The sequence below is a fragment of the Zychaea mexicana genome (assembly GCF_025766255.1).
Source record: "Zychaea mexicana strain RSA 1403 chromosome Unknown BDB00scaffold_154, whole genome shotgun sequence".
Lineage (NCBI taxonomy): Eukaryota > Fungi > Mucoromycota > Mucoromycetes > Mucorales > Lichtheimiaceae > Zychaea > Zychaea mexicana.
The window spans coordinates 1-22,798 of NW_026516817.1; the positions used below are offsets into that span (position 1 = coordinate 1).

The 22,798-nt window shown below is 45.1% G+C and overlaps 6 protein-coding genes across 6 annotated transcripts; 3 read left to right on the top strand and 3 right to left on the bottom strand.

The window, feature by feature from the left end:
* The first annotated feature begins 2,650 nt into the window (after positions 1-2,650).
* Positions 2,651-4,540, top strand: BDB00DRAFT_943176 (CTD kinase subunit gamma CTK3-domain-containing protein). Its single transcript, XM_053129430.1, has 5 exons — positions 2,651-2,897; positions 3,419-3,595; positions 3,693-3,787; positions 3,868-3,943; positions 4,026-4,540. The coding sequence occupies exons 1-5, from the start codon at positions 2,742-2,744 to the stop codon at positions 4,422-4,424; spliced, it is 903 nt and encodes a 300-aa protein (XP_052973334.1). The 5' UTR covers positions 2,651-2,741; the 3' UTR covers positions 4,425-4,540.
* Positions 4,541-4,778: 238 nt separating this feature from the next.
* BDB00DRAFT_878951 (uncharacterized protein) lies at positions 4,779-6,273 on the top strand (the record flags this gene model as incomplete). Its single annotated transcript, XM_053127806.1, has 4 exons — positions 4,779-4,953; positions 5,042-5,138; positions 5,212-5,807; positions 5,927-6,273. 4 exons carry the CDS (start codon positions 4,779-4,781, stop codon positions 6,271-6,273), a joined length of 1,215 nt encoding a protein of 404 aa, XP_052973335.1.
* Positions 6,274-6,370: 97 nt separating this feature from the next.
* BDB00DRAFT_878952 (Endonuclease/exonuclease/phosphatase) lies at positions 6,371-9,103 on the bottom strand (the record flags this gene model as incomplete). Its single annotated transcript, XM_053127807.1, has 5 exons — positions 6,371-7,504; positions 7,594-7,718; positions 7,810-8,058; positions 8,151-8,224; positions 8,295-9,103. The coding sequence occupies 5 exons, from the start codon at positions 9,101-9,103 to the stop codon at positions 6,371-6,373; spliced, it is 2,391 nt and encodes a 796-aa protein (XP_052973336.1).
* Positions 9,104-10,949: 1,846 nt separating this feature from the next.
* BDB00DRAFT_856228 (sterol-sensing domain of SREBP cleavage-activation-domain-containing protein) lies at positions 10,950-15,623 on the top strand. The gene is made up of 5 exons (XM_053125776.1): positions 10,950-11,819; positions 11,895-12,231; positions 12,364-12,557; positions 12,645-12,821; positions 12,909-15,623. The coding sequence occupies exons 1-5, from the start codon at positions 11,115-11,117 to the stop codon at positions 15,531-15,533; spliced, it is 4,038 nt and encodes a 1,345-aa protein (XP_052973337.1). The 5' UTR covers positions 10,950-11,114; the 3' UTR covers positions 15,534-15,623.
* A 170-nt stretch (positions 15,624-15,793) lies between these two features.
* On the bottom strand, positions 15,794-17,029 carry BDB00DRAFT_775122 (uncharacterized protein; the record flags this gene model as incomplete). The annotated part of the gene is made up of 4 exons (XM_053120198.1): positions 15,794-16,237; positions 16,309-16,577; positions 16,653-16,753; positions 16,848-17,029. The coding sequence occupies 4 exons, from the start codon at positions 17,027-17,029 to the stop codon at positions 15,794-15,796; spliced, it is 996 nt and encodes a 331-aa protein (XP_052973338.1).
* Positions 17,030-19,754: 2,725 nt separating this feature from the next.
* On the bottom strand, positions 19,755-21,886 carry BDB00DRAFT_856236 (major facilitator superfamily domain-containing protein). Its single transcript, XM_053125777.1, has 6 exons — positions 21,587-21,886; positions 21,262-21,522; positions 20,809-21,187; positions 20,508-20,716; positions 20,209-20,444; positions 19,755-20,037 (listed from the first exon to the last, which is right to left on the bottom strand). Exons 2-6 carry the CDS (start codon positions 21,456-21,458, stop codon positions 19,907-19,909), a joined length of 1,152 nt encoding a protein of 383 aa, XP_052973339.1. The 5' UTR covers positions 21,459-21,522; positions 21,587-21,886; the 3' UTR covers positions 19,755-19,906.
* Positions 21,887-22,798: the final 912 nt, after the last annotated feature.

Sequence of the window (22,798 nt, forward strand, 5' to 3'; positions counted from 1 at the left end):
GATTCAAGAATGACACTTGGCAGCATGGCAGCCGACGGTCAACCGATATCATCCCGCTTACTTCGACGAGGCACGGAAGAAAACATTATACTCTTTGATATGTCAAAACGTTCAGTCAAACAGGATGAGTTTTTTCGAGCAGCTCGAGAAGCGTTAAAAAACTGGGATGAGGCCATAATTCACAACGGGGCTTAATTTCTTTACAACGGCACACTGCTTAATTCATAACGGGCCTTGTGTTTTTCATAACGGCACAGTGCCTAATTCATAACGGGCTTTACTCCGTGCAACGGCACAGTGCTTAATGCACAACGGGGCTTGATATTTTCTACAGCGGCACACTGCTTCGCACTGCATAGAAACCGACAGATTTTGTGGTTTACAGTGTCATTGACATTTTTGTGCTCAAGCCCCGTTCACAAGTTTCTATCCGTGAACCACGCATCCACAAAGGTGCCTCCTAAACATCATACATCAAATTTAGGATTACTCATAAACTTGCTGTACTGTTGTAGCCAAAGCAATTGAACTTTTCCCATCCACTGACTTGTATATATAGACGACAACGCGTTCGAGAGACTTGATTTTCTTTTGTGAAATAAAATGGATGAAGTTTGTTGCTTTCTTTTTAACTTTACCTTACTTCCTAATTACTACTACAAATCCTGCCCCTCACCATGTCTACCGCAGTCTGTGACCTTGCTGTATTTCCTACTGCTGTTCCCGCTCATCGTTCTACTTCCGTCTGCCGCCCTGTGCATGCTCGCAGCATGCGGCATTATGTGTACCTTTGGCATTTCCAGCATCATCCAGCTGGTTCGTAGCCGGTTTCCTTCGTCTTTGGTGATGTCTATGTCCATCTTTCCTCGTACCTGTCGACAGTGTCGCCATCATCATCCACTCCCGTGCCGTTGTCTTTCACGTCGTCTTACAAATTACTGCTTGGCTGCTGGAGACGCACTTGATTACGAGGCCGCTGCTCAACCTGTCCTGCAGAAACAAGCGAACGCAACTTTTACGAAAATTCGAGACGTTACAGAAATAAACGCATAAAATGAGCCAGTTGCAGCTCCGGATTTGCTGATGAAGACGAAAAAGTACAAGTCAGTCAGCCTGAAATTACGATACCTGCCACTGCTACCACCGATTGTTACAGTACTACCATACTATGCACAACCACCACGTTCTTTTCACTCCCTTAGACATGACATGCAATTCATTACCGCTGTCAACGACGTCGCCTGCTCTTTATCGTGCTAGCATTGCCCGTCAATGCCTTTCTTCAGCTCCATCTAGTAGCTGTATTATAATTTCCCGATACTGTACTATCCTCGATTCTCACATGCCACTTCAATACTCTGTCCTTTCCCCCAACTCCTTCCCTCAGCACCGTCACGTAATGTATTTGATCTAACACCATCGTATGACGAGACGACCATCCGCAAATATACGTTGTCATGAGGAATCTAAGTCGTACAATATCGTGCATCAATGACTTGAGCTTTTGTATTCGTGGGTTGCAAAAGAAAGAAATCATATATATGCTTCTTACCTGCTCAGGAATTATTGATTCTCCCTTTTTTCTCTCATCCTTTTCAACTGTACATAGGAGTTTTGATGACGATTGATAGATACCAACAAAACAGAAATGAGAACCATTACAACTGTTGTGGATGACGAAGGCGAAGACTCCCATTTACTGTACTGATATCAACTCCATCATCATCCTTATTGTCAACACACAATATCGCAATGTCGATGACAAAGCGTGAAGTTTTTGGAATGTTTACTACCGCTATGTCATTTTTGGCGGTATCGGCCAGTGCTACATTGGTTGAACTGGGCAGCAAGCTATTTCCTTCAAGACGAATACTACTCGTTCGCTGCAGTGTACACCCAACTTTAAGCTATGTATACTGTAGCTCGTTTGCTATCGGCGAGGTATTCGTCCGCTGGCTCAAGGCAATGCGCGTAAATGGGCACATATCTGAGGATTTGCGGGTATCATACTATCAAGAGCTTTCCCTTCCTCGAGGTTACAAGTTAGTCACTTTTCTCGTACTAGCGCGTATCTTTATAGTAGTAAGCCTATATACAATAGTGTACTGTACACCTAGCATATATATAGTGATTACAAATATGCATCCCATGTTTGCCGCCTACTTATTCGCCGCACTCTTGTTTCACGGACTGTTGGCACAGTGCTTGTGTGACAAGACCAAGCTCTCTTCAATTTCATCAAGCGCACCTACTATGCGATAACAATATTATAATACCAACAATGACAACCAATATTACAGTGTCGCGCATTTTCTGGAGCTTGTTCAACACCCTAATTGTATCAGTCTCTCTCGGCTAATGGAATAAACCAGCAATTACACATACAAATATCTATTGGCCCAGGCGATGATGGTCTTGCAATAGGTTGCGCCACGTTAGGTTAAGAACAACTCAGTATGTGATGCAAGTGAGCAACTGTGTAATCTATATTCTCTAGACCACCATCCTCATCCGCGACATTTTTCTGCGCATCTTTGCGCTCTATTAAACAGTACTAAACTGTGAAATAATGGAGAGTTTTTGCATGCTCAACCGTTGTTCAGAAATGGACTTGACAAGGCGAACAAAAATTCTGGAACACGTGACATTTAATTTTCATAGGCTCGCAACATTGATTGGGTGCGACACTTCTTTTGTGTGTTTTTTTTAAAAATACTTGCCACCTTACCTTTCACAACTCAATGGATGATCCGTTCGAATGTCGTTTAAATTTCCTTTCCCTACTTGAAAAGTTGAATGCGTCGCAGCAGTCGATCCAAAAGGTAGCCAACTATGCGGTACGACATCGAAATCTCGCCGAAGATCTGTACAGTTGCTTGTTAGAACAATTGGACAAGGTAATATATATACATTTGCGGTTTTCTTTTTCTTGCGTGGAATCACCGTGCAAACCGACGAAACTTGTTATATATTACTCCCAAACACCTTCCCCCCTCAAACAATCCACTGGCTCCCCACCCCTCCAACCACCATCATTCCCTACGATGCGAAAGAGAAAGAGGATCGTTGCGTCCTTTCCCAACGCAGAAGAGGAACCCACCACTATTGTTTTGGAGAAGGAAAAGGAAAGATTGGGATAAGGTGGTTTAGACCAGCTTTTACGCGTCTTTACCCACCCACCCCCAAAAGAAAACCATACGGACGTGTGCAGAGGTGGGGTGGGGCATGGCTTTAGGAAAGAGGCAGAGGAAAATATGAAATCTTTTTACTTTTTTTATTGCATAAACACAACTATAATCCCAAGCCAAGTTTATGATATAAAGAAAAGCACAATCCCATAATAATACTGTCTCTTTTTTTTTATCTTTTTTTTTCTTTTATACTTTTTGCTTTTGCTATTTGCTACGTTTGGCAATAGGCGACCATAAACGCGCGGGTTAATATTGTATATGTCCTTGACGCCATCTTTGCCATCAGTCACAAGGCAGGATTCAAAGGCTACCATGATCTCACTCGGCAGGACTTACCGCGCATCATTGAAACTGTCGTACCCAACGATGCAAAGGGCAATGTCAATATTGGAAGTACACGCAAGGTAAGCTATATGCAAGGGAGAGAAGAAGGCCGGAAGGGGGCTTGGAGAGCAATTCAGAATGAACTCAACTTTTTTTTTTTTTGTGTGTGATCTATAGATCTTGAACAATTGGCGACGACGACGTTATTTCGAAACTGAAGTGCTTGACGTAGTTGAGAAACCATTATTACAGCGAGAAGCGGCGGCAGCAGAGTAAGTAGTAGTAAGAAAGTGTTGAGTGATGATGATAAGAGAGGAAAAGCAACTGAACAATGCATTCTTTTTGTTCTTAGATCATCACAGACAGCAGGCGATGATGGGTTTTCTAAAGAAGATATAATGCGACGGATGGAGGAAGACCGAGAACGGGTAAAAGAGAACTTTTTGATGAGAGAGATGTGAGGTTTTGGTGTGGGAACTGAACAACTTCAAACCATAAATGTCCCCTTAGCACAAACGATTCCGCGAAGAAGTGTGGATCCGCTCTGCTGAAGAATCTGTCGACGCCGAATTCCAACAACTCTGGGAAAGCACAGAGCCGCTTGTGCCAGATACCGACTATGAGGTGATGATGCTGCAAAATATGCTCCGGCTGCCGCACTATGCTTGGCACATGATGCTCTCCCAGCGGTCGTCCGCTGTTAATACCATGGCGCCACCACCACCTCCACCACCTCCACCTGCAGCTCCTGCTGCTCCTGCTGCTGCAAGCAACGGTGCGTCAACAACTCCGGCTGCATCCTCATCATCTTCTCCTCCCCTTCCTCCAGTAACGACGGCCCCACTATCACCGGCACAAGAGCCACTGCAATCGCCAGAGGAGTCGCCATTGACCCCATCATCTCCATAAAGCAGCACTACATTAGCAATGACTGTGACACCCTTTGTATTTATCAGCCCAACAGTTTTTTTCGTTCTTGTCAGATGATGTCTTCGGCCCGCACGTTTTTTTATCATGATGATTATTATTATTGTTGTTGTTGTTGTTGGTGTTGCAGCTGTAAACAAAGTGGACGATTATGAAACAATGAGAAAGAGAATGTTTTACCGGCCCTATTTTCTTTTTTCTTATTTTGGACCCTTATATATTCACTTTTTTCCGCTTCTTCTTTCTTCGTCCCCCTTCTTTCATTTACTTACTCCATCCAACAACACACACACACAAGCATCACTACAACAAGAAATGTACAACAGTAATAAACACATGCACAGCAACGACCTGCTCAGCATATCCGTCCAAGACAACGGCCAGATCATTCTGTATGAAGACGAAGGCGGCTTGCTACGAGGCAGCGTTGTTCTGGAGTGTCGCAATACCCGCATTAAATCAGTTACCCTAAAGTTCCAAGGACGGGCACGATGCCATTGGGGTCAGGATGGTGAGCTGTTTTTTCTACTTGTTTCACGCTATTCAGCATTCTTGAATAGAACTCTCGGAGCCCCTAATTATCGCCTCATTTCTTCCAGGCAACCATTACAAGGAAGAACGCACAGTGATAGAACACTCGTGGAGCTTTCTGCCTCCATCCAAAAGCACAAGAATTTTCCATGGCCGTCAGAAATGGTAAGCATTGTATTATTATCATCAGTGTCATCCCCATCAAAGAAAAACTAAATAACCATGCCTATTTTATCAGGGACTTTTGCTTACAACTGCCTGCTCATCTACCTGCCAGCCTCGATCGCCAAGAAGATCGCCATGCCGACATTACATACCGACTCAAAGCGATCGCCGAACGACCGACGTTCACACCCAACTTTGTGGTGAGACGACCGGTGCGTGTCGCTCGATGCCTCCGCAATTCACACAGCCTGCAGCAACGGGCATTATTTGGCGACCAGCATCCTCTGCTGGAATATCAAGTCAGCCTACCTAGCATTGTCTGCCGACCCGGTAGCACAATCCCAATAGACTTTTATCTCAAGAACATTAGTCCGAGAGTCGCACGCATCCGGACAGTGGCGTGTTACTTGAAATCATACATCACGCTTGTTTGTCGTGGTCAGTTTGTGCGCAAGTCAAGTCATACGTTAAGTTACTTGCGCGACGATCATTTTATACCAGCACCGTCGTCATCTCCTTCATCAACGTCGTCGTCGTCGTCGTGGAACAAGACGGAACAGCTTCGGATACCGAGTCAGATCCCTTCGGATGTGGCTACCGACATGATCAAGATTAAACACAGGCTAAAGGTTTTAATTTCAGTTGCCAAGAAAGACGGTCAAGTTGAAGGTGTGTGGAAGGAAAAAAAAAAGCTTAAATTTGCTTCTGTTGTTGTTGTTGTTGTTGTTGTTTTTGTTGTGTCACTTACATATTTCTTTACTCCCCCGCCACCCCCGCCTCCCCAACAGAGATCATCGCTACTATACCCATCACCGTGTGCCAGGTGGATCAAGTCACATGTTCGACGTATGGCGACGAGGGTGATGATTTCGCAGAGCTATTGCCAGCCTATCAGACTGAATGCAGGTCAACTGATGTTATTCTCGCTTATTCACCCATGGCCGACCATGATCCTGGACAACAACAGCAGCAGCAGCAGCTTTCAATAGCATCATCAACCCAACGGAATGGCATGATGGCACAGCTGTCGCGCTGTCCATCTTACAAGAGCACTGCAAGCAGTCGCACACGGCTATCTAGAAGCTCTTTGCCTGGCTATGATTCCATCGTTTCGTTGTCTGCTCCTGTTACTTGATGTATCTTTTTTTTTTTTTTTGCTGCTGGTCACAAATAAAATATAATGCTCCACTTTATGATAGATAATAACTTTAGATTTTTGGCATGTCTAGTATCTATACAATGAGTTTCCACCAATGCTTCTTCTTTTTCTTGGCGGCATGTTGTTGTTGTTGGGTATCTTGTGCTTTTGTGGTGGCAGTAGTGGTGGTATTGGCAATGGTGTTGGTAGGTGCTGCTGCTGCTGCAGCGGCGACAGTGGCAGGGATCTGTGTTTTTGGTTCCCATTCATCGAAATAAATACCATAGACGCCCACAACAGGCATATGGTCGCTTACACCGACAAGCGCCTGATCCAAAATTGCACCGTACCACCAACAAATGGTATCCTTATTCGGCTCCTCCTTGGCTGCTGCAAGGGATCGTGACTTGGACATGCTTCGTTTACGTTTCCACCAAGCGGCTGGCTTGATTTCCGTTGTTGTTGCTGCTGATGAGCTTGCTGCTACAATCCCGCGTGTTGTTGTTGTTGTTGTTGAGGCTGCTGATACCGTAGCAGCAGCAACAGCAGCAGCAGAGTCGGGACAGTCCCGCTTTCGATCGTGCCACAAGATTCGATCTGTATAGGATGGAATCCTTTGCTTTTCACTGCTGTCATACTTTAATTCGCTAGGCGAAACGAAATGTTGTGACAATGGACGGATCTCTGGTGCTGATAGGGATCGCTGCTTGCGATGTCTGGTCTTGTTGTTATTCAAAGATTCTTTAGGTAGTGGTGGTAGAGGCGGTAGTGGTGGTAGAGGCGGTACTGGCGGCACTTGCTGTTGCTGTGACGCTAGTGTCTGCTGTTTTGCTTGCTTTTGCTTTGGTTGTTGCTGTTTAGATGAGGGTGTGGAAGGAGTATCAGAAGAAGAAGAAGAAGAAGCCCCTGCGGTAGCGGATGCCTTGCTTTGCTGCTGCGTAGCTGAGGAAGATGAAGGGGTAGCGGAAGAAGCCCCTGTAGTCGTGGTAGGTGTCGTTTGTGCTGTGGACCGACGTGAAGAGGATGCAGACGAGAACCAATCAAAAGGTGAAGAATGGCTATCGTCGTCGTCACTGCCGCTATCACTACTGGACTCGCTCGCATCGTCGTTATTGATGGTATCGAGCTTGTACGTAGGTGGGAAGTCAATAGGATGCTCATTGAAAGCTGTCAACGGACTTGCGCCCGAATGACGTTCTACTGTAAGCTGATCGAAACGCAACAGAGACTATGTAGAAAAGTTTATAAGTGCTCCAAAACAGGTGTCGCGCGACCAATCATAATAATTATGCAATAGTGCATAATGCTTTAACTTACTTTATAATCGCCTTTTTTGACCGTGTCCAAAACCCATTTTCTGTCGGCATTGATGCGGTAGTTTGTATCGCCAAATATGAAAACATGATCAAATCGCTCTGTCACACTGGGTGTTTCGGCTTCACCTAATGCAAAAGAGAGAGAGGGGGAGAGGCATTTTTTAGCAATCTGGATCTAACGACGGTGTGACAAAAGAAAAGCTCTTTATGTGTTTACCAGAGAATATTGCCTCGACCTCTGCCTTTTCTGGCTTAGTGTCGTCTCGGCGTTTCCGACGGCGGTGGCGACGAATACTGTTGGCGCTGCTGCTTGCGGTGCTTTGTATCCTTGACAACGAGGAAGTTGCATGGTGGTGATGGTTTTTCTTGTTGCATAGCAACGGGTCGGTTGCAAACTCCGGTATTTTAAGTTCGTGAAGGATGCGCTGCACATTTGCGTTGCGCTCCGTTAGTTTAGATTGATGTGCTTTTATAAAAGAACATTTAGTGCATCAGTATTAATAGACCCTATAAGCTGCCAATAAGTAAAATACATTCTCAGCCATTTTCACACTTTACCCCGTAGATGACAATTAATGAAAAGCAAAGAACGTGATCCAAACAAAAGAGAAATTGCCACTGCGCCCTTGTTTCTATAGCAATACCGTTGTTAGCTTCCTCCTATTATGAACAAAAAGGAAAAGGGGGGAAAGAAATAGTTACCCGATCATGTTAGCCCAACCTGTCTTGATTCGGTCACATTGGATGCCTTGAACAAGGTGACTCACAGGCTGCCAAACAAACACAGCCAGATGCAACGCAGCAAGCGTTTCAGTCTGCAGCAGCATGTACTGGGGGCCCAAATACTCTTGCAGCCTTTTTTCCCAGAGTTCTTTGGATGGAAAAATGAGGGATTCGGAAATGTCCCGCTCACACTCCTGCGTGCCGATGGCCAGGATATGGTAAGGATGGGTCGGGGTGTGGTCCAAATGGGGTATTCTTTCAATCTCTTCTTGGTTGTTCTTTTTGCGGTGTGTCAGGAACGTGGCGAGGTCGATCGGAAGTAGTCGTCCATACATGTTCCACGTCCCCACAAACACCTTGAGTCGATTCGGCACTTGGTCAGGCTGTTGCTGCTGGGTCTTGCTGGGTACGCTTCTCGTGCCTGTGGTTGGAGAGGATACCTTTTTCAAAAATGCAAATGGATTCTTCTTGATGCGATTTGAAAAGGTTGTGTTGGCGGACACGGTAGAAGACGCCACTCGCGTGTGTTTCGACGTTGTCTTTTGCTCCTGCTGTTGTTGTTGTTGAGGCTCTGGTTGCTTATTAGGCCCATGATCGCCGTTGCCATTTATGTGCTGCGTGTCGATGGTCAGTGGTGTTGCTGACTGCATATTTTTATTCTTCTTTTTCTTGTCTGCTGTACCACCAGCACCGCCCATCAAATGGGTGGCTGTTTGGAGCTTAGACCATTGTGAGGGCTTCTGTGGTACTTTTACCACTGCAGGTGTAGTATCTGTAGTAGTACTCATGCAAAGAAGAAAAGAACAAGTTCAAGAGAGAGAAAAGAACAGAAAAGAAGGAGAGAAAAATAAAAAGGCTTGCGATTATTATAAGTGATGATTGCCACACTTTGTGTAACCAAACAAATGATCTTTGCCTCGATTGTCCCAAAAACGGCGCTTTGTCCGTTTTGCATATGTACATCATCGCATCAAAACAAACAAAGGGATGTCCTTAATGTTACCAAAGCAAAGTGAGATTAGCATAAAGTCATTTAGGCATGATTTTTTAAGCTTCTTCTTCTATTATCAACTGATATATAGAGGGAGGATGAGAAGAATCCCCACGTACCATCGCAGACGCTTCTCCTATATGGTTAGCTTCACAGACTGCAGCAACTCTTCAGACCAAGCTCTCTAGTATGTACTCTTATTGACCAAGTAATGGTGCGGTCTTTCCAGTCTATATACAGTGAGTCTTCACTGTTTGAGGGCCGAAAAGGGCAAGGTACCACGTTCGTTGCTTGTTGCGTCCATATACGCCACGCATCGTTTTGTTTTTTTCTGCTGTTGTGGATCGTCTCTCTCTCTCTCTCTCTTCCAAGTGGCGTATGTTAGATCGCATCCCACTATAGAAAGTCAGAGCAAAATAAGTATGACAATGATCCGAATCCTAAAAGTGTGTGCCTCCACATGGTCTCACGTACGAGTGCTACTATACAAAGGATTCGCTTCAAAGTCTGATTTTTTACATATCTCACCTGCATTCCTAAGGCCTTTTTTTTTTTGAGATACAATCTGTTTTTTTGTCAACGTTTGTATTTGTGCATGCAGACAACCAGTGGTGGTAGTAGAACATAGCCGAGCGATTCAAACTGTTTTGACATGGCGTCTTTTCGCCCGCATCTGTGCAGACTGGTCCGCGGGATACTGAAAATTCATGCCGAGCAAATGAATAGGTAAATAGTCGGATTACACTGTTAATATATACTGCTGCTACATTCTACTACACGTGCGATCCGAGTTAAAGTAGCTATTTGGGTGTATTTGGCGATGCCTTTCTCTGTTTGCTCACTATAAGGAACACTTTACGAAAAAAAAAAACATTTACAATCAAGCAGACAGTACGTAAAGCTGTATGATAAACTGGTACCGACCTTTCTCAGTCAAGTAGCGAACAGTGACGAAGGAGACCAGCTTGACATCACTTTTATTGACACATGCTATTATTGCAACTTGTCCTCAACAGCTGTCTCTGAAAGCTCCTCATGCTCCGTAACTACACCAAAGCACGTTTTGCTACCAATAAAAGTCGCTATTCACCACGTCTGATGTTATTCGGGTCTCGAGATAAGATCCAGCCCTCCCTCCGCTGACAACTCTTTCATCCTAAAGTCAATCGTGGGGCAAAAAGAGCTTAACTCGCCCAGTTGAGCACAGTTGTTGCATCCTGACTCAGCTCGCGCTTTATGTAACAACAACAGCAACGCATAACATATCAGAAAATCAGCTGTGTACCGTCATTATAGCTCACAATTGCATGCCCGCTGTATATGTTGAGCCAAAAGTTGTGTAAGCTGAGTGCAGACATCTTTTTTTCACGAGGAAAATGGACCTATCCATAAAAGGACACGGGAGGTCTGTGTCAATGATCCCAACATTGTTTGCTTTACCATTTGAGTAGTTGACTTGTTTAAAAAAGACCATTCTTAGGAAAAGAGGTTGGTGTGTGTCTCTGCTAGTAACTTATATACTGCACACCCTGTTTAGTTTTCACTGCAGCCCAAACAATTGACTGGCAGCAGCTCTTTGTCTGTGTGTTACACCTGCCAACACACACAAAAAGGGCGACCGCCTTTTCAGGTGCCCCGGGCGTCCTCCATTCTCTCTCCTCTCTTCTCTATTTTATTCTTCTTCTACCTTCCTTTCCCCTTTTGCTTTGTTTATTCCCTCCCTCGCTTTTGCTCTTTTTCTTTTTTATTTGCCACCACCAAACCCCCTCCCCCACCCTTTCCTCCCTTATTCCATTATTCTTCCCTCTATGCTCATTGCCAAACTAAACGCATGCATTGGTGCGTTTGGTAAGGCATGTGCCTTGCGCAAATTTTCCTATCTATGTACGTCCTTATTCATTGCACTTGTTCTATCCTGGCCGGCCGTACAACGATTACGTGATTCACTTTACACCACATCCGTCCTGGCCGATGCGGCAAACGATCAGTTTTGGCAATACACGCCCCACGTTCAACCTATTCTTAAACAGCCTTCCAGCGACATGCTTGCCGTATACCAGGTTCGCATAACCAATCCCAACAACGAACCGGTCACTCACGAGCTGCTGGCTCGGGCCCGCGATTGGCAGCTTGGTTTAACGACATTCCAAGTGGACCTGAACAACAAGAAGGGCCACTCACTGTCATTAAACGATTTGCCTTATTTTAAATTATACTCACCCTTTGGCACTTTATGGCAATACGACGAAATGATACACGACGACTGGCCAGCTTCGCTGAATCGATACAATTCTACGTCGTCGTCACTCGACCCTCTCTCAGTCTTTGAAAATGTAACGCTTGATAAGCACGGCAAACTAGTTGGTGCTGATGCCATTGTCTTGACGGCACTTTTGCTGCGCAACAGCGACGAACACGTTTGGAAAACAGCCATCGAACGTTATAACGAACATATGTCTCCGTCTTGGTACATTAAGCAAGCCAACGCGCCAGCAATAACATGGCAATACAAGGTACCTGTTCTCTCTCTCTCTCTCTCTCCAAATAATTAGACATGGTTCATCATCTCTAACACTGCTTATAAAAAGTTCAAGATTCTTTTCCCGGATTACGACATACCAATCAGTGTGTATGCTTTCCTTTTGTCACACATGGTCATTTTCTTCATTGTCTCGTCTGCCTTTGGAACGACACAGCTTGTAAAGTCCCGATACGGCCTGGGTCTGGCTGCGGTGTTCACATCCATCACCTGTGTCACTGTCACTCTCAGCATCCTCGACCGATTCGGTGCGTCGCTTGATGCCGTGCCATGGTATTTGTTTCCCCTGGTCTCCAACGTCGCAACGCTGGAAAACTCGTTTCTATTGACGAATGCCATTGTCAATGCCGGCTGCGACATGCAAGTCAAGGAGAAGGTTTCGCGAGGTACAGTTCCAAAGAGTGTGTGTGTGTGTGTGTGTGTGTGTGTGTTTAAGCAAAGGAACAAGGTGGAAGGAAAAGCCCAAAGAAAGCCAAATGGCCCGCATGACCTTGTGTACTCAAAAAAGCTCAATAAAGGTCTGCAAAGCGTTGGCGCTCCCATGATTGGTACGCTCATGGCTGAACTGGCTATCCTGGAAATCGGTCGTGCCATGGAGGTGCCTATGATCAAGCAGTTTTGTCTGTTCGCCCAGGTGGCTCTTGCGGTCGAGTTTTGTCTGGAAATGACCTTTTTCATGGCGGTTCTCTCTATCGACATTAACCGTGCTGAGGTACAATTAAGCGGGTGCTAAAAATACACACACACGTTATTGTTTGTCATTGTTTGAGTAATGCTAACTGCATAACTACTCATGTAGCTTGCCGATCTTGACGATCGTCAAGTCTCCAAGCGTTTGCGAGAATTAGCTATCAGCAACGTAGAGGACGATCAGAAACAATCGCCTGATTTTTGTCCTATTCAGGACTCCAGCGAGCATACCAGCTGCGCAGACTGCAAGGACTTTAAAACGCATCGAGAAGTGAATGCATTAATGGTAAAGAAGAAAATATCCTTCTCTTCATACCGTGTGAAGACCTATGCCGATAAAGCGTTGTCGCTAACCACGCACAATGATGTATAGTTATGCATGGTTATCTTAGGCTTAATGATGTTTCAGTCCTACTTTGGACGAGCCACAGTTCCCTTTTGCCCGCCATCGTCGTACCATGTCGATTTGAAGCAGCAAGAACTCTTGACGAAAACGGAACGTTTGCGCACCGTCTCGACTGAGTACTGGGATATCATCAACCCCTCTCGTGAAACTCAATGGCTTCGTGTCGAGCCGCCATACCTTGCCACCTTTGGTATGCCAGCAACATCTACCGTCGAGTCGTTTGAAGCCGCCTATCGGAACAAAGCACTGAGCATCCAAGTAGCGCAGAGCAAGCGGCAGCCGCCATCGAAACTTCGGAGCTTTGTGTTCACATGTGCACGAAATACCTTCCTTTTCCTCTCCAGCATCAATGTGCCGAGCCTTGTGCTCTGCATTGTCCTCGTTGGCATTCTTATCTGGCTCACACCAGCCTACCGCGATCAATGGCTAATCCCGCTGTTCAAAAAGATCCTTCTGCGTGTGTTGAATCCAAGCATCATCTCGTCCAACGTCATTGTCCGTCGTTTACGCGAACATTTCCGACAAGATCAGGAAGTCATTCACGTGGGTGCGATTTCTGCACAAGAGCAATACCAGAAACGCAACAGCAGCGTGGGCAACGTGTCGATCAAAACGTTGTCGGGCCAACATGTGGCTGACGTCCGTCGCTTTGATGTCAATGCTAAACACGGCATCGTTGTCTCGTGCGGACAGGATGATCGTGTCGTTGCATGGGACACTCGCCGAGCCAGACCGATCACACAACTCAGGTACGACGGTGACAACGGCAGCACCAGAGCCATACCTGCCAAATGCGTAAAGATCGATCAAGGTAACAAGTGGATCGCTGCAGCCCTCAACAATGGCATGATCTGGGTGTGGAGTGCATGCACCGGCAAAGTCACTCGCGAGTTTTGCATCGAACGGGATTATGGCGATATCCAGCAACCTCAGCAGCAAGTTGTTTTCCGTAACCGACGAAACAACAATAACAACAGTAGCAGCAGCAGCAGCAGCAGCAATAATGGCAGTGGTGACCCTCTGTCCAAGAAAAAGCGTCATCTTGATCGCGTCTTGGCTGTTCAGTTTATCGGTGCCGTTGCTGAGTATTGTCACCCCGTGGTTGCCGAAGTAGCAGCTAAAACCAAGGGCCATGCCACCGTCAAGTCGCAAAACTACCTTGTCACTGCACACAAGAGCGGAATGATCCGCGAATGGGATATTCTGTCAGGCGAATGCATGCAAACCGTTCCATCAGGCCACATGCGCGATATTTCAACTCTCCATGTCGTCGAAGCCAAGGCACCCCATCGGAAATTAGGCGTGTCGTGGGTCTTTACTGCATCCAAGGACGGCCGAGTTACTTGCTGGGAGCGACAAATAGTGAAGCGACAAGACATAACGAGCGTATGGACTTGCGCGTACAGCATCAAGGGCCACGACGGACACGCTATCACATCTATTGCGACCGAGTTACCTGTCGGTGGCATGGGCGTTTTGGTTACTGCAGCCAGCGACCGTTCAGTGCGTGTATGGAATTTCGAGACCGGCGCGCCCGTATGCACACTCGCGGAAGCCTCGACCAAACCAGCAGCAGCCGCAGTGGACAGTAGTGCTGTGATCAGCCAACTGGTAGTGACCCGATATTGCGAAGTCGAAAAGGGTCGGGGCATGTGCAGAGGCTGTGACACGTGCTTTGGCAACGGATTCTTCATTGCAGCATCTTCCACCGATGGCATCGTCGACGTGTATCGTCTAGAGCGTGTGGGCGGAAGCAGTCATAACGGAAGCTGTACGCTCTGCAGCAAAGACTATCATCGAAGTCAGTACAAACGCAAAAAGAAGTCGGGCGACTCTGGCAATAACAGCAATACTACCACTAGCACACCGACTCGACCACCGCGACGACGACAGCGTCATCAAGCACACATGATACCCAAATCGACAACAGCAGCATCGGACGGAGACAACTTGCTAGAACTCCTAGACATTGAACAACTGGCGGGCGACGGCGAAGAGATCGAGCTTGTGCCAACACATCTCGGCAAAATTGACCAGCCCGCTGGACGAGGCCTGGCATTCTGTGGAAGGAGTCGACTTTTAGCTGGCGTTCGACAAAAGGCAGGCACCCATCAATGGGAGGCATGGTTTGCATCCCTACAGTACTACGACTCGGCCAAAGATCAAGAACGGATACCCGTCGAGACATTTGACCTCGACCAAGACAACCCAGAGACTGAGGAGGAACTCGACTCGTACTTTGGACTCTTTGGTGTTGATCCACAAGAGAACACGAACGGTGGCAATAGTAGCCGGCGACGGAGGAAAGACCAAAAGCAACAACGACAGCAGCAGCAACCGGATGAAGATTATGAGCTGTTGCCGTTCTCGACGGTGCACCATGTATTACCGCTGGATGGAACGGGTCTCGCATGCGATTTTGGCAATTTTATCAAGCTTATATACCTAGAAGACGAACATAGAAAAAAGCATCTCCCGTCATGTCGATGTGACGCTTGCCTTAAAACGAGAGCAAGCGAGGTACGATGCTCCATCATTCCCAATTGTCCTCAAGCATCAGAATGTCTAACAGCACGGCAACAAGCTGTGTAAAGAAAAGTAAAAAGAAATAAATAAAAAAAGTGTACATATGTCTTGCGATTTCTTTTAACGAAAATAATTGTAACATAATAGTAATGATAGTAACAGATAGAAGGAGGAAAAAAAAGGTGGGACGACACTGCATCATGATAGTATTATTAAGGCTGTTATTGTCATGCCTCGCTCCCTTTAACAAGTAATCATGTACGATCACCCCACAAATAATAATAATACGTGTACGAGTTGTTCCGGCAACTCATCATCTGTTTATTTTACCAGCCGTTTTCTTTTGTGGGGCCATGTTGATAATAGCTATCTATTCCGGTCGTAGTGGACGCCGCGCCAGTCGTGCGGTGATGGTAGTAGCTGTCAATGCCAGTGCCAGTGGTGCTGGATGCAGTGCCAGTTGCGCGCTGATAATAGCTGTCAATGCCTGCGTGCGGTGGGGGAGGCGACAGCGGTTGTGGTGAGGGAGCGTCGGGAGAAAACAGTGGTTCTGGTGAGCGGGACGATGATTGTGCTGCTGGTTGTGATGAATCCGCTGTGGAGATAGGTGGAGGAAGGGGCGAGCCTGTATTGTTGTTGTATCGCTTTGTTGTGTCGTTCATGATGAATTTGTTGAGCCGAGGGTTCGTTGACTCCTCTGGATCGTGGGTTGAGTTCTGGGACGTGTTTACCTTGTTGCCTGCCGCTTTTCGAGGGTGGAAAATCGAAATCTATATATAGCGTTTTAGCCATGTATGTCCCCACGTCCAATGACACCCGTTCCGTCTTCCGGACTACTTACGAATGAAAGCCAAAGAAAGATAACACACATGTTAGTATTGGCAATCAATAGGTCGATGGCAAACTTGTTGGAATTGATGGTCATGTTCGTCGTCAGTCCGTCTGCGCACAGCAAGACAAGCGTGGCACCGTAGACAAACAAAATGATAGTGAGCATGACGTTCATGTCCTTGAAATACATCAATCGGGCACCGATCTTGTCTTTGCACAGTTTCAAGAGTCTTCTGAATCTAAAGTGGGAGCGAACACCAAGGCTAGCAGTGATCAACACTGGATAATAGCCACGATTAAGTACTGCAGATCCGATATCCAGCAAAAAGATAAAAGTGGACTATTAGAACGCACCTTGCAAGGCATATGCCAGCTGTGGCACAACTTCACTCAACAACTCATCATCGCTCCATCGCCACTGCAGCACTGGAAACATGGCAGCACTTCCAAGTGCCCTGAGGGGAAAAAGTCAGTAATTTGATGCATGCATGCATGCCATCCTCAAGTTACACCGCATCTTAGCCAGAAAACAAAATATCAGTTATTTACCATAAGATATAGAACTTGAATTCCCAAGAGCCCATGAACGATCGCTTTGCGACTCGGTTGCATAGGTAATTCCAGAAACACTGCAGCAAGAAAAACACGCCGGTTTGTAATGCGAATGTGACACATTGAATGTAATCGATTGGCTGTGAAGTAAATAACGGCAGTTCCGGACTATTTAGCATCCCTTTGCTATGACACGTGAAAAAAAAGGAATACGTATATGCTTACTTGAACAAATTTTTGGTGGTACTCGTCCCAATATGGGAATGGCTTCTGGATAATTTGACCGTTATCAGGTCGCTCCATGAAACCTTCTCTGTATTTGATCCACGTTGATATAATATCTATGCGTGTGTTGATAAGAAATAGGATGAGATCAGTATGCGCTCTTGCTAGTAGCATAGAGACCTTGTCGACATGACCTTTGATAGTTTTCACATACCCCATGTCGTTTGTGTACACATCATTATAATCATTAGGTACGTGATGATGCTTTTGAGTGCCATCTTGGGAATTTGTGACGGCCGCAAACAGTTGAACCGCTCGTTCGTCCATATACGATGTATTAAAAACATGGAAATATATACTTCGAGGCAGCATCGTTCTACAGGAACAACAAAAAGACATTCCGTTGCGAGGTTAGACAAATCCGTTCGCATTCTCTCGGTCGGTCGGTCGGTGATGAGAAGGCGTCAGCTGAACCTACGTAGATAGGAGAAATCGCTATAGAGTGTTGCTCAGTCTAGGATGTCAAATAACAAAAGGAATAGCAACGAGTGTGTACCTGAGATGTGTCATTCTTTTGTTGTGAGAAATACAAGAAAGAAAGAAGACATCCTCTTTTGCTCCGCACTCTATTTTTTTTAAAAGCAAGCCAAAAAGTCTATTTTCTTATGAAGGGATCTTGATAATTACACTTTCCGACATTGAAGACGGGGGAGGAATGTCCGTATACATACCAGATATCGATGCTAAGCAAAAAAAAAAAAAAAAAAAACGGCTGCAATGAATTGCAGAGAGACACACAGATCAGCTCATTGTTCGCCATGTGTCACTTGTGGTGAAGCAGAGGTACACGCGCACACATGCCTAACGAAGGTTAAATCCCGTAAAAAGAGTTTTGAGCGGGACCAGCAAATTATGTGCTATCCATGTCCCCGACTCGCTCTCCGCCCAAAGTCTGTCACTCTTTTCTTTTCTCCACCGTCTCGGGAAGCTGTATATGCAATGTCAGCTTTTCCATCCATTCCATTGGCACGCAAAGAAAAATCTTGCTCATGCAATATTAGCCAAGAAATTTTAATAAAAGTAATCAAATGCGAACAACAAGTCAGAAGCTCGGGTGTAAAGTGTAGCCATGGACATGGTAGTAGGAATGACTAACTCACAGAAAACACACGGAGCACACATCATTTAAATTAGTACAAACAAACAAGTCGCTTGGGAGGACGACGATATTGTCAGCGATCCATCAGAGTTAATAAAGGTGCTGATTAAATGGTAACACGTAACCGTAATAAATTATAATTAATACATGATTTATCATCACCATCACTATTGCTACGTACTAGCACACATAGTCTTTAGGAATGACGATAGCGGCGGAGAGAAAAGCGTCTCTTGTAGATGAGCAAAAAGAAACGTTGACAGTAATGCGCACATTTGCATGCATTCATCATTGCCCGGCTAAACAGCGAAAGGGGTCCTAGTGGTATCACAAACCCGCGCAGACTGGTTACACCACATAAAAGCAAAGATCTCCGTCTCTGTGCATATATACATTAGACTCAAATCCAGACCCGGCCAAAACATTTATGCTATAAAATAAATAAGCTGGCTTTTCTAGATGTGCATATACAGACAACAACAACGACCGGCGCACACAAAGAGCTAATTGAGAGACAGCGTTACCTGGTGCCGTCCGCCAATCAAACTTTGCACCACCGCGAAGTAAAATCTAGTTCCTACAGTAAAAGTATCTGAAAGCCATGGGAATTATACATATTGATCACATGTCAACGGATCCCGTCAACTCAATTGTGCGAGCTGACTGGTATACCCCGCAATATAAATTTGTTAGATGGATCCACCCGCATTGATCTTATGATTAGAGCTTTTTCCCCTAAAAAGGAGATTAATCCACCGGTATGTATATTTATGCAAAGATAGTTTAGCTTATGACGATGAGAAAAGTGGCGCTGTAAGTGATAGTTGGTATTGACAGTATTGTACTGAATAAAATGCTCATTAATGGAAAGCATTCATGATCAAGTTTCTCGTCCTAGTACACCCTTACTCCTTGTTAAACCTTCAGCAGTAACATATTACACTTGGAAATAAAGAGTAATCCGTCTTCTTCCTGCCCACGGGAATAATAGGCCCTGCTTGCGAGTGTTGTAATCATTTTGGAACGTTCAGCATCAGTCCGCTATTAAGTACCCTACTTATTTGCATAAAGTTGTTGTTTTTCCTATCAGCTGGGTGTCTGTGGCTCTCCGTGAAATGATATCTATCGATATTACAGGATAGTGCTATCTGGGTTCTATAATCATTCAAAGACTTGATTTCTTTAGACATTTTGTTGTTGTCTTTTTCTGTTGAATACATTGATGTGTTCGGCAGGTCATCAGTGCTTTAATGTAATAGTTCATAAGGTCTTTGAGAGTACGGCGCAGCATTATAATTGTTTTGTTGAAGAAGGGGCAAGTATTACAATAGACAATAATATGTTGACGACCATATCTCTTACCAACGAGACCTATTTTAGACCCTGGTTTGTTACAATTGATTGCTCTAATAATCTATCTGCATTCATCGATTCCGAAGATGAATATCTCTCGAGAAAGCCATTTCCATAAGCAATATTCAAAGGCTGATGTTTTAAGATGAAAAGTAAACCAATGATGTGTGATGATATAAAAGTAAAAAGTATTATGGTAACATTTTATTACGATGGAATGCTCCTAGTGAACAGTCCATGTTCTAAAATTTAAGCTAAATTAAACTCACCGTGTGCATTATTATTGAAGGGATCTGGTCATTCCTTGAGAAGGGTATCATTAATAGCCCGAGTACTTGCGGATCTGAGGCTTCAGTTTCAAAGCGAGAACGAAAAACGCCCAGACCAAGTTCAACATGCCAAAGAAGAACGTGACCCAGCCGGCGCCAACAGCTTGGGTCATGGGGTTAGCTACAAACCAAAAACGTATGTTAGTTTTGGAAATCATGTCGCATTCACAGACCTCCTCTCTCTTTGCATTTCTTTCTTTTGTGCGAACACGTGCGATGTTAGACCGATCAGAATCACAGGAAAAGAGAAGAAAGAAAAGGATGGTTGTAGAGTTTTCCGATTATAGTTTACCGATCAAACTAAGCGCAAACGTCCAGATCATGCGGACGAGGTTGGCTGCTGCAGTGACACTAGCACCACGACCACTCACAGAGTCCACAAGATACGACATGACAGGGTTGAAAACGTTGACCATAGCGAAACATTGGACGCCAAACATAATGATCGATACCCAGACGTTCCAGCCCAATTGAACGGGCCAGCCCCAAAGAAAGAATGACAAAGGATTCAAGAGAAATGCACACGGCCTATCATTTCAACAGACGTTAGCAGCGGTTTTCTTCCAAGTACTTGTTAAGCTTAAAACTAACCAAACATTAGGAGCCAATCGATCTTCAGGCATAGCAACCCCGTCGCGCTTCGCCATTGCACGCCCAAGGAAAATATCCGAGAGTTTTCCAGAAATCAGCGAGCCAATCACCTCACCGAGACCAGGTGAGATAAACGAAAGACCGATAAGGCTGGACGAAAATCCGTACTGGTGGGTATACAGCTCAGGAAGCATGTTTTCAATGGCAAACTATAATCAACCACACCGCAAAAAAAAAAGAGTAAGCTTGTCATCTGTTCGAGTAGCTAATTATTGCTTCAGCACAGCTAGTTATGTCTTACCATTCCACCGAAAGCCAAGCCAGTGCTAGTGGCGCAAATAAACACAAAAGGATGGCGGAGCAGAGCTAGCGACGCAAGCGGATTGACCATCTTTGACTCAACCGCCGTTTCCTCGGTTTTCTGGTCAGGATCAATTTCAACCATTCCGTTCTTGCCCCACTTGTCTTCCTCGCGGTATGTCTCCTCCATGACAAAGACGACCAGGAGCAAGAGAATGCATCCAATCACGAAAAGGAGCCAAAACACAGACTGCCAACCCCAACGCTCGACGAGAAACCCGCCAAAGATAGGGCCAAACAAGGGACCGGCGAATTGCCCCGTAAAGTAAATACCCAGCGCATTACCACGTTCTTCCACGTCATATACATCAGCTACAGAACTGCAAGGGCAAAAAAAAAAGGAGTTAGTCTCCGTTAATCCTTTTGCGCTAATCTTTTTTTAAATATAATTTACCCAGCACCGATAGCCCAAGCTGATGAGATGCCCACTGCTTGAAGAATGCGCATGCCGAGTAGGACATAGATATCGTAGGCAAAGCAGCCACCAAGAGAACCAGCAGTGTAAATGATGATGCTGAAAAAGTAGACCGAGCGACGAACATACCAGTGATCGCTAATGCTGCTATAAAAGATCGGCTGCAAACAAAACATTTAGCGCGAGCTGATCCTCCGCAGACGAAGAAAATTCTTCTTCTAAGGAGGGTGAAACAAGGTACTTACAGCGATACCCATGAACAGCATGTAAAGCGAGTTACTGAGCGTCACCATAATCGTAGGACTGTTCAGTTCGGCAGTTATCTCTTCCAAGGCTGGAAGCTAGTAGTTTAAACAGATCAGGGCATATACAGAAAGTCAGGTGTTTCTGCTGTCACTTTATATTTTTTCATGATACTGAGACTTACATATATAGTGGAGCAGAATCCCGGAATGATGGCAATGAAGCAGACAAGGCCAAGAAGAAGCCTCTTACGCCATAAAGCAATGGTGCGTGGGTCCTTTTTCACTTCAGGACGTAGCTGTAGCAACGATTTGACGTAGTCTGACGACATGGCAAGTAGCTGATGAGTGAACAAACAAGAAGAGGGAAAAAAATCTTTTTACCGTTCCTGAACGTTTTTAAACCAAAACATCGCCAATTACTCCGATATGCATATCGTGCGAATTCTTTGATAATCGAGATTCCCGTTATCTGCTACTTTATTAACTGTAAACAAACAGTCAACGATCCAAAGGAAGAATCGGTCCCGCTGAAGTAGCAGCGCCGTCATTACCAGCAACAACAGTAGAGTAATAGCGTATCATATAAGAAGACGAGCCGGCAAGATATTGGTTGAATATATATCATTGGTCGTTTATCCATTATCAAGCTTTCTTCTACTCTTCTTCTGATATCAAACGTCCGATTCCTACAACATATTCGTTCAATGCTTATGATTCCGGAACATATACTTTGAATTTCGAATACATATCAGTGATTTCTAAAAACTCCAGGCAAAGCAATTCGCACCTTGATGCAGCCTTGATTTTGTTTTTGAAGACGAAACAATGAGCTTGACAAACTGTACTGTTGACATGCAGTGGTGCTTCATCGATGATGTAAGACCTATTATGTCAACGTCGTCGTCATGTTCTCGCCATATCCGCAAACGTTGAGGAATTTTACTGTTCGCAAAAACAATGACCGAAGTGCATTCGCCCACTACATTTCAAAGTTGGTACTTTTGTACACCATAACGCTCATTGGGGTTCCAATGGTTATCACTCTTATGCAACAGAAGTTCTATCTTTTTTTGGCATTGATGTCTTCATCACTAAACGGAAAACTGTTTTAAAGACTCCGAGGATTGGCGAACAAAGCGAATAATGCTTCGGAACGAGTCGGACTCAGAGAAGAGAAGAAAAGAAAAGCGACGACGCTGTCCAACACGGCAAACCCGGTGTTTACTATCAGATCTTATATGTTTGATAACATCAAGCTCATATTTAACTTT